The sequence below is a fragment of the Hippocampus zosterae genome, unplaced genomic scaffold, assembly GCF_025434085.1.
Source record: "Hippocampus zosterae strain Florida unplaced genomic scaffold, ASM2543408v3 HiC_scaffold_372, whole genome shotgun sequence".
NCBI lineage: Eukaryota > Metazoa > Chordata > Actinopteri > Syngnathiformes > Syngnathidae > Hippocampus > Hippocampus zosterae.
The window spans coordinates 14,407-25,500 of record NW_026262912.1 but is presented as its reverse complement, the minus strand read 5'-3'; the positions used below and the strand labels follow the sequence as shown (position 1 = coordinate 25,500).

The 11,094-nt window shown below is 58.2% G+C and overlaps 2 protein-coding genes across 2 annotated transcripts; both read right to left on the bottom strand.

Annotated features, from left to right (window-relative positions):
* Positions 1 to 628: 628 nt before the first annotated feature.
* Positions 629 to 2,267, bottom strand: LOC127595042 (vacuolar protein sorting-associated protein 26-like). Its single transcript, XM_052056751.1, is given in 2 exon segments — positions 629 to 1,544; positions 2,164 to 2,267. Coding segments are annotated over 2 exon segments (1,020 nt in total).
* A 6,152-nt stretch (positions 2,268 to 8,419) lies between these two features.
* On the bottom strand, positions 8,420 to 9,425 carry LOC127595041 (casein kinase II subunit alpha-like). The gene is given in 2 exon segments (XM_052056750.1): positions 8,420 to 8,755; positions 8,757 to 9,425. Coding segments are annotated over 2 exon segments (1,005 nt in total).
* Between the last annotated feature and the right edge of the window lie 1,669 nt (positions 9,426 to 11,094).

Here is an 11,094-nt window from a genome sequence, read left to right as displayed (position 1 = left end):
ATTGGCAGTGGCAAGACCACCTTGCTGAAGCGCATCTCGGAAAGGGGACTGCCTCTACAAGTTATCACTGAGCCTGTGGATGTTTGGCAGAAGCTGGGGAAAGGGGACACCAACCTCCTGGATCTGTACTACAAGCAGCCGGAAACCTGGGCCATGCCTTTCCAGCTGACCACCCTGATCACCCGCCTCCAGAAATGGAGCAGCTTCAAGGGCACCACTCCCGCCCTTTCCGAACGGTCGATCGACGGTGACTTTCAAATTTTTGGCAAAGAAATGAACCGAGAGGGGTTCATGACCGACAAGGTCTACGACATCTATTTCCACATCTACCACGGTTACAAACAGATATTCTCGAGATTCGAGACCGCCGGCATCATCTACCTGCGCACCTCTCCCAAGGTGTGCCTAGAACGCCAGATGCGCAGAAACCGGGAGGAGGAGTCCGGCCTCACCCTCGACTTCCTCACCCAGCTGCACGACCGCCACGAGGAGTGGCTGTGCTCCTAGACGATGGAGAAGCGCGTGCTGACCCTGGAGGGCGACCAGGACCTGCAGAACGACCCAGGGGCGATCGACGGGATGATCGACAAGATCATGGCCTTCATCAACGAGAAGCATGAATGATGGATCATTTCTTGCGGTAGATTGTGATCTCGTGCTGCTTGAAGTACCGGCGCTCCTCCTCGTCGATCAGGATCAGGTTCAGGAAGTGCTTCACTGCCAGTCGCTTGTTGATGTCCTTGTAGCTGGGGGTCAGGTCCACCCCCGACAGGTAGATCCGGGTGGGGATGATCTGGCCCTTGGCCGGGCACCCGTCCATCACCTCGAACCGCACGAGCGTCTCGTTCTCACTGGTGGAGTTGGGCCCCTGTCCGACGATCTCCCTGCGGATGATGGCGATCTCCATCACCTTGATCTTGATCCGCACCAGGTGAAACGACACCTTCCCGAAGATGCAGTCCTTGAGGTGGTACAGGGCCTTGTTGTACTAGAACTCGATGTGCAGACACTCTTCAATGCCGACCTCGAGCTTGATCGAGGCCTGCTCCTAGCTGGCCAGTTCGGGGGTCGGCAGTTGCACCGCGAAGTCCACCTCCTTGGTCACCCTCAAGTTATAGTTCCTTGCCACAGTGACCCTCAGGAAGTAGCGGACACTGCCGGCCACCCCGAAGAATGTTTCATAGGCCTTCTCGAACTTCGGGAAGAGGAACCGATAGCTCTTGTTCTCGGTGAGGCTGCCTGCAGGCTCGAGCTACTTGGCCATCGAGATGAAATCGGTCGAGAGCGACTTCTCGCTGTACATCTCGAGGTGGCCGATCAACTCGATTCGGACCCCCAGGTGCTCCAGCCTGCGTGTGTTCTGCAGCCGTAGCTCGACCATCCCCGAGATGTCGTCGTCCCCGGTGTATACCGGCAGCTTCATCCTGCCCCCACTGCGGTCCATGAACGTGGCGTTCTTCTTCCGGGCGTTGGGGTCAATCGCCACCTCGATCTGGACCGTGCCCATGCCCAGCAGCGAGTCGAACTGGTCAGCATTGCACCATCTTCATTATTGTCGATCTATATCAATGAATCACCTTCCATGCCTGGTGAGGCTGTGCGAGTAGGAGGTGGCTCTGCCCCGGCAGCCCCCGCCTAGCTGCAGAAAAGGCGTGGCAGGCTTTAAAAAATGTTTGCTTGGGGGACGGTGGAACATGTCTGTGATGGCCATCCTTTGCATCCTTTGCGAGGAGTCTTCGCAGTCAAAGTCGAAGTTGGTAGATTGATACATGGAGACGGCTCTTTTCCTCGGGAGGATATGGCAACCCTTTAAGGTGAACGTCTGCCTGGCATAAGTCACGGGGCGGCTGCCACTAGTCCCGATAAGTAGTCGTTAAGGGCTCGCTCCTTTGTCCGGTTTTTCTTAAGAAAACTCATGGGCAGGGGCAAGAAGAAGCTTCTTAAGCTGAGAGTTCCTTAGAATAGAGGCGCAAGCGTGGGGTCGGTGGGGTCTCAGTCCGAGCATTGATAAATAATGGTCAAGTAAGCAGTCTGAGCCTTTCTAACTCGGCCTCCTGCTGAGCCGCCTTTTTCATGAGCCTGGTTACTTCCTCTCTGCAAGCACGCTCTTTCTCCTCGTGCTTCGCAGTGAGTCGCTTGATAGTTCCTGTCTTCTTTAGCTACATCGCCTTCTCCTTCTTCTGGAACTCTCTGGCCTTTGCGGCTACTTTCAGCTGGTATCCGCTGTCGCTGACGGGCGGGATTTTGGCTGTGACGAGGGCTGGCATTGACTCGATCTGCTTTAGAGAAGAGCTCTTGACGAATGTCTAAAGTTCGCTATTTTTAAGGGCCGCAAACTCTTCGAGGTCCAGTTCAAGTTCCCGCAGCCTGGCCGCCCTCTCTTTCTGATATTCCACAACCCGCACACGCAACTATGCCAGCTCCTAACTCTTGGCCTGAAGCTCAGCCTGCCCCGCGGCCTTGATCTCGGACAGTACGCCCTCTTTACGGGCGACCTTGATCTGCAGCTCTTTGTGTGTCTTCATCAATTCCGCCTCCATGGTCTCAAGTTCAGAAAGGGGTATCTTGCAGTCCCGGAACACATCGCTGTTCAGCAACTCTTCGATCCTGCGGGTGCGGTCCTTCACCTTTTTGAGTCTCTGGGAGAGCATGTCCTTCTCCTTCTCCAGGGTGGTCAGCTCGTACTTCTTCATCTCCCTGGACTTGTGGTCCAGGGTGCTCTCCTGCTGGCTGGGCGCCGAGAAGAACTCGTCCGCTGTGGCCAGCACCTGCAGTTCTTTCTGCGCGTTGAAGTCAGTGTAGAGCAGCTCAGACACCACCAGGAAGCAGGTGTTAACAATCTGGAACAGCTGCTCCCCGAAAGGATAGAAAAAGTTGCAGCGCAGGTGCAGCAGCTTCGCGCGGTTCGTGAACCCGCCTCGCAACTCCTTGAACAGGTTGCCTATGGTGGCGCCTTCGCTGTCCTTGTCATCCTCGCCCTCCAGGTTGCTCAGCTTGGCGATCACTAGCTTGGCGGGGGGGCGGTCAGGAGGCTGCACTTAAAGCACTAAGCAGGTGATGGCATGTTCTGCCAGGAACCCAGCACCCTCACTAGCACGGGCTCTAACCTGCAGCCCCTTGCAGAGCATCTCCCTCAGAGCCTGCACATCCTCCAACTCTACAGAGGGGACCCGCTCTCCCTTGAGCACTTCGATCGAAGACTCGCTGTACTCTCGGGCCAGCTTCTTGAGCAGCCTCTGCTCCTTCTCCTTGGCTTTGAAGGCGGGCGAGTAGTCGTCGTAGACTGAGATGAGGGAGAGGTCGTGGGTGATGCACAGGGTCAGGTCTCGCACCCTGTTGCCGAGCAGATCATAGAACTGCGCAGCAACCCTCGCCTTGCCGAACAGCCCCGCACTCATCTTCTCACCAGACTCTTGCTCGTGCTGCTGAGCCAATCCTCCTCCCCGAAGAGCCTGCTGAAAGTCTCTGAGAACTAGGTGCCCTTGAAAAGCAGGAAAAGGGATTGTCCCTCGAGCACCCGGGCTGTCTTTTCCTAGAGGACCTGCAGGAAGAGTTTGTCGTCGATGTGGTCGAACACCCGGTCGAAGGCGAACTGCTGCCCGTGCACCTCCAGGCGGGCGGCAGGCCTGTCGACCCGGCAGCTGCGGGTGCCATCAACCGACGGCCTCATCCGCAGCCAGTGCTCGAACTGCATATAAATCCAGTCATCACTTTTTCTTCTTCTTGTGGCTGAACTTGACGATGGTGGTCTCGGGCTCCTTCTTGTGGAGTATCACGCTTAGTTCCTTGCGCAGGGCCTGGATATCGTCTTTGCGGGTCTGGATTATTTCACGGTAAAGGCGGTTCTTCTTCTTCAGGCGTCTTTCTTTTTTGTCATCGCGGATGCCGTTCAGAAAAACGCTGTCCTTGCATCTCGGGGACTCCTCTCGGTCAAGTGCCATGGCCCGAGGCTGAGATGGCTTCACGAAAGACAGCACCCGAGTGGGAGGCTTGACATCTTCCTGGTCAGCAGCAGAGCCCGTCGAGGACTCCTCGAGCAGGTCGATGTCAGGTATATCGAAGCGCTTGACCCGTAGGTGCACTTGTACTGGTTCCAGTGGTCGTCTTTTTTCTCAAGGGGTTTCTGGGCCTGGCTGTTCTTGCGGGCCTTGAGCAACTCGAAATAGCGGTGCATCTGGTAGTTGAAGCGGAGCTAGGCTTCTTCTCGGGCGGGGTTGTAGACTCCGCGAATGTAGGCGATCTGCGGCTTGGTCAAGGGCACGCGCTAGTAATTCAAGGATTCATGCACAGAAGCTGACACGCCGTTAATGTCGAATCTCGTTTTCTTGTGACTCACGATCACTCTGCTGCCATCCTCGACGGGCGGCATGCTTGATACTCGCTGGCCCTTGCCGGCGACCAGCGACTGCACCTTGTCCCTCAGTTCGGTCCGGAACTGGCTCGTGGCGGGACTGTCCTTGGCCTCGTTATGCGGGTTCAGCAGTTAAAGCACGATGCTTTTCTTCCCAGAACTGCGTTCGTGATGCGGCTTGAGGAAGGCCAGGTCCTGGGCCAGGGAGGCCGGGCGGAACAGTCTCTCAAGAAAGTTGAGTATGTACTCGTCAGAGACAGTCGTCCCGAAAATGGTGTAATGCACGGCGTGGTGGATATCGATCACCCTACGAGACCACACCTTCAGGTCCGCCCCGATCAACTTCGCGCAGATTATGTATGTGACCACCCCCAGGAAATAGGGATGACTGTCAAACTCGGTTTTGGTCTGCCGGGCGATCTGCTCCGAGATCATGCAGTAGGCCTTCCTGGCCTCTTGCGTGGCTATCCTGGACTAGAGTGCTGCAGAGGCGGATCTGATCGCCTCAGGATAGAAATACGAGACAGTTACTTTCAAAAGGTTCTGGTAGAGGCTAAAGAACTTCCTGGAGGAGGCGAGGCTGTGCAGGCTGCGGGTCAGGCCGGGCTTGAGGTCCTTGCGGCCTTATCTGAAGAAAAGCTGGTAGTCTTATCGATCGGGGGCGACAGGGTAGTTCTGCCAGCTGCGGTCTTACTCTATGGTCTCCTCAATCTCCATTAATCTAACGCATGCCCCGCGAACGGCTGAAACTGGTCTCCTTCCAGCCGCCCCCAGACCTGGACCCCCGCCTGCTGCTGCCCGGGCCCCGTCCGCCGTCCCCTGAGGTCTGTGACTGCAGCTGCGGATGGCAGTGCTTTCTAGGCGAATGATTCTATAACATCAACTGCAGGGCTCACAGCCGCCGTATGCCTTTTGACTGGCCTTGACGATGGTGATGGCCCGCTCGCAAGGGCACTCCTCGAAAAAGGGCTCTTCTTCGGCCCTGCTCATGCGCTGGGCCTTGCACTCGACAATCCTGGCGAGTAAAAGTTAGAGGCCTTTGTTGCGAAGGGCAGAGCACTCCACGTACTGCTTGATTCTGGGGTGCCTTGAAAGGAAGTCTGATAGCTACGACTCCGGAAATGCTGGCGGCAGGTCAGACTTGTTTCCCACCAAAATGATATCCGTGTCTTCAGGGCCGTACTCGACGAAATCCAACAGCCACCCTTCCGCGCCCGACAAGGCCGATGCCTTGGCCAAATCGAACACCAGCAGTGCCACTTCGGCGCCCCTGTAAAAGTTCCTGACCACTGCCCGAAAGGCTTCCTGGCCGGCAGTGTCCCAGAGTTTGAGTTGAACCTGCGCACAACCGATGTTGACCTCCCTCAGTTAATAGTCCACGGCCACAGTGGGCCTCGTTTCCGACTGGCCCCCGCTGAGCCTGAGGTTAAGCGTGGTCTTGCCCGCCCCCGAGTCGCCGAGCGAGATGACCTTGCATCTCTGCTTCGGCATTATTATCGATGGAGGATCTCATGGAAGCGTTGGCATAGCTCGAGCAGAATTACTTGAAGGGGTTCAACCGGGACTACCAGAGACTCTCGGAAGTCCTTGACCGGGTGGTCAGGGCCTTTCTGGCCGGGCGCAAGGACGAGTGCTTCGACCTGCTTTGCGAGAGCAACTACACGCTCCAGCAGTTAAAATTGCTGCACCGCCACAGATACGCTGACGCCTGTGTCGCAGTGCTGCATTCCCAAAGCTTCCTGATTTACAACCTCAGGGACAGGCCCATGGAGCTGGCCTACTTCCTCTCGCACCCCTCCTTCCACGAACTCCTGAACTTCCCCCTCGACTTCCGGCACGAAGAGGTCGCCAGCACCTACTCCCAGCTGCTCAAGAGCATCACCATGCTCTTCAAGGGGACCGACAACTGGCGCCTCTTCTGCGTGAATGTCCCGAGATCACCAGTACAGCATGCCCCTGCTGTTCCACGCCATGAAGCTGTTCAACCACAGGGACCCCCTGGTCCGCACCTCCGTCCGCAGCGCCATCCTCAATGTCCTCGCCCTGGGGGAGGAGGCGGTCGGACTGTTCTTCGAGAATTATCCCTTCGCCATCGCCTACCCCTTTCTGGCCCTGTGGCTCTGCACCCGCGTCAACTACGCCCTCGCGGCCTTCGAAAACCGAGACCGGCACGCCGCCGACGAGGCAGAGTGCGTGACCGACGAGCTGTCCTTCTGCGAAGAACTGTTCCAACGGCTATTCAAACACGGGCAGAAGATGTTCTTCAACTCCCTGTGCTACGCCATGTGCTCGGCCGGAGAGTCGATCCCCCACGCGCTGGCCTTTAGAGCCAGCTCTCCTGAGCTGCAGAGGCTGGCTCGGTTCAACGCCTTGAGGATGTTCTGCAGCAAAGTCGATGGCCGGCTGCTTCCCTGGCTGCAGCCGAAACCATTGCGGTCCTACCACCCGGACGACACGCGGGGGCTGACCTAGCTCTGGAAATACACGGGCGGGCGAGGCATCGCGGGCCGGGTCTTCGGCTGGGACAAGTACTACGAAGAGGAGTATTCCCACATCTCAGTGATATGCGGGACCGAGATCCGCATCAACACCATCTTCCAGCAGCACCAGTTCATGGACTGCCCTGCCCTGCTGCTGGACCAGCCTCTGCTCTACGACACTGTCAACCCCCGGGCCCAGGCCCTGCGCGAGTCCATCTCCTCACGCGATGACCTGCGGATGTACTGCACATTCTGGCTGCAAACTGTCAGATCTCTCGATGAGGAGGACCGGAGGATCATGGTCGAGTCGATGGACCTGGTCTGGCTGCTGAAATCAGTCTACTCAGCACCCTGCCTCGAGTCCATCACCACTGCGTATAAGATTTTCGAGCTGGCATGCCGGCACTCCGCCCCTGACATCAAGGCCGAACTATAGATCCTCATCGTCACTGCGGAAAAGGATTTGCTGGACCACGCCATGGGAGAGTCTCTGAACCAGGTGCGGGCCGGCCTTGAAACCGCTCTGATAGTCGACTGGCACTAAGAATTCATGGTCGAATAGCTGAGCACCATTTTTAACAGGCGGATCAAGGACTACGACTTGGTGGCCACGCACAAGGCCCTGGACAGTGAACTGAAGCGGGCCACTGCGGCAACTTGCTTGCTGACCAGGGCACGGGCTTGCCTCGCGAGTGAAAAGTGGGTCTGCCCTGAACTGCAGCAGGTGGGGGCCCTGCCGGAAGACTGTCTTCCGGGGCAGTTGCTGATCAACGGGCTCAAGCCGATGGACTGCACGGTCAGGTTAGGCGATGGACTGCTGACCCTGCTGATCGAGTCAGAAAAGGTCCTGGAAGTGGGGGTGGAGAGGGTCACCATATGCGAGTCCGAGGACTCGAGCATCGAGCTGGTGATCAACAGCAAGCCCTTCTACCTGCAGCTGTCCAGCCCGGCCGACCGCCGACACCTGGCCGAGACCCTCAAGCGCACCCAGCAGTAGAGCCAGCAGCTCAAGGAGCAGCTGATCGGCTGCCTCTTCTGACTATGCATGACATCATACCGGGTCCAGAAGAGTCTTCGCTGGGAAGCTGCTGACCGCGAGGCTGGGCACTGCCGGCCTGTTCTCGCGGTTGATGACCCGGTAGCTGTGCTCTTCGGGGCCTGCCACTCCCTTCCGCGGGACGTTGTTCGACACCACTCGAAGCCTGGTCCTCTTGATCTTGTCAGGTCGGCACCACTCGCGGCTTCAGTCCTCGCAGCGTGTGCATCCTCGACATCATTCGGCCGTACTTCTGCTGTAAGCGTCGGGCCATCTCGGTGGCGTTGAAGGGAGTTGAGGTCCTGCGGCGAGGGGGAGGGGGCTCAGCCACGCCCGGGTCCTGCGGCCGGGAGGGCTCGCTTATACCGGTGAGGAAGCCTGGAGCCAGGTCAGGGGCGTGCTCTTGAAGGATTCGTTACTGGTTGGCCCTAAAGAAATTGTCCTCGAGGGACCGTTCCTGGTGGAGGGCGGCAGTCAGGCGGACGATCTCGCGCTGGATGCGGCCCGAGTCCAGCTCGGCCAGCCTGAAGGAGCGGGGCTGCATGTTAATTATCATCGCTTGACCCGGACCGGGGCGAAATAGGGGTGCTCCATGGCCTACTTGGGGAGGATGCGCTCGGCGTGGTCGTACACCAGCATGGCGTTGAGCAGGTCCACGGCCTCCTCGTTGGCCAGGCTGGCGTTCTCCTCCCGGACGAAGAGGCTCCAGCTTTTGCGAGGGAAGCGGTCGAGCAGCGTGGCCAGCTCGGGCTCGAGGGTGAGCTTGTACTTCTTGAGGTACTTGTAGAGGTCCTCGCTTCCGAGCACCTTGGCGATCTTGACCAGCTGGTCGTAGTTGTTCTCGCCCTGGAAGAAGGGCTCTTTCTTGAAGATCTGGTGAGGCGCGGACCATCGAGGCGAACATGCAGCCGGCGCTCCAGATGTCCAGGCTGTAGTCGTAGTACTCGTTGTCCACCAGCAGCTCGGGGCCCTTGAAGAAGCGGCTGGCCACCCGCACGTTGTAGTTGGTGCCCAGGTGGTAGTACTCGGCCAGCCCCCAGTCGATCAGCTTGAGCACCCTGCGCTTGGGGTCGATGATGATGTTCTGGGGCTTGACGTCCCGGTGCATGATGCCCTTCGAGTGGCAGTAGTCCAGCGCCTTCATCAGCTCGAACATGTAGAAGCGGATGTCGATGTCCCGCAGCGTGCCGAACATGGACTTGAAGTCCACGTTCTCGATGTGCTCGAAGATCAGGCAGGGCGCCTTGGAGGCGGGGTCCTTGACCACGTCGAGCAGGTCGATCAGGTTGGGGTGGCCCTTGAGGGCCTTGAGGATCTTGATCTCGCGCTTGATCTTCTTCTTCTTGACGGGCTTGAGCACCTTGATGACCACCTTGGCGTTCCGGTGCACGTTGATGCCCGAGTACACCTCCGAGTACTTGCCCCGGCCCAGCTTGTCCATGATCTCGTAGTCGTCGATCTCCCCGAACTCCACCTCGTAGTGCTCGTAGTCGTAGTACTCTGCCGGCATGGTCGAGTTCACCGTCCCGTACAGTCGCGGCTTCGACAGCTTTTACATTTAATTTCTGCCATCACCCGGCCACCCCCACCACGCGCCCCCCCGTCTGGCTGGCCACCAGCACTTCCCCCCTCCTCAGGCACAGTCCCCGCGGGTCCCTGATATTCGTGAGCACCTATTCGGTCCGGTCCTTGAACACTCGCAGGATCCGGTGGTTGAACTGGTCGCTGAGGAAGACCCCACCCTCTGCCTGCACGATGCAGTAAGGCCGGGCCAGTCCCTTCCCGCAGCCCACCACCTCCCCGCACGGCCGGCTCTCGCCCACCCTCCACCTCAGCACCCGATCATGGTTGAAGTCGCAGATCAGCATGACCCCCTCTACGACGACCGCACCCGTCGGATAGTCCAGCACCTACCGCCTCTCATTGCCGGCGAGGGTCTGCACCTGCCCCGAGCAAGGGTCCACAAGCTGCACCCGGTTGTTGCCCGAATCGCAGACCAGCAGCCTCGATTTGTAGAAGGAGATGCCGTTAGGACTGTCGAGTTGTTTGGAGGAGGTGCCGGGCCGGCCCGTGCCCAGCAGGATGCGGGTGATGTTCGAGTCCAGGTCCAGCTCGGTCAGCCGGTGATTGTTGTGCTCTGAGATGTACAGCTTTTGATCCTGGTACAGCAGACAGGCCGCATCCGCGCCCCTGTAGCAGACCGTCTTGCTGGCCCCACTGCACTGGTACACGCAGCTGCTGCCGTAGTCCCCCACGAAAACGGTCTGCCCGTCAGAGGCCACTGAAAAGGGGCTGCTAAGGCCTTCGACAACCACCTTGTAGTCACGCAAGGAATCTACGAGACCGAGTTTAGTCTGCAAGGCGGACTGGTACTGGCCGAGCTATTTTGACAGTCCTGGGAAAGCGAGGATTTCGGAGACAGCCTTGCTGGACTTGACATGGAGGGCGGTGATGCTGAGGATTGCTGTCGAGGTCCCAGCCCCGGCTGTACTAGGCCAGGCCCGTGACCATCTCATAGTAGGAAAGGCACAGCTCGCGGGGTGAAATGCGGCCCTCCAAAAAACTGTTTTTGAGATGGAGAAGGGCCGACGTCTTCTTGTAGATAAGCTGATCGACGCACTCCTGGCAGCTCTCGAGGGCCAGCTTCGTTTCATGGTGGATGTTGAGGAGTCGATCGTTCAGTTGCGATGTGAGTTATGTGATCTCGTGGCGGGCTCGGTCCGCCAGGTCGGACAGGTCTGTCTTCACTCTTTCTAGAAGCTGCTGCTCGAGGGCGAGGATTTCCCTGCCGTCTAATTAGTTTTCTAGCGAAAATCTGGTCTGCTTCGCAAGGCCCATGCTGATGTCGCAGTCCTTGCAGAAAAAGGAGCAGCTGGCCACGCAGAAGGTCCGGGGAGCGGCCTCTGGATGCGCTTTGCAAGCAATCTTGGAGAAAAGGGTACTCGCGAATGCCCTGTGCAGGTCAACACTATCCTGAATAAGCCGCAGCTCCGGCAGCATCAAAATATAACCGAATCCCCCCAATTAAAATAATCAAAACCCAGTCCGGTTTTGCCCCGAATCTAACGCCCCGTCCGGAATTAAACCTTAAGCAAGGACGATAACCCGCCTCGCTCGTAGCAAGTTTAATTGCCGGATGAATGTTAAATTGGAGTTCGTGGCAGGGCTGGTGTCGGGGCTGGTGACGGTCACGGTGTGCTCGCCCCTGGAGATTGCCCGCACCCGTC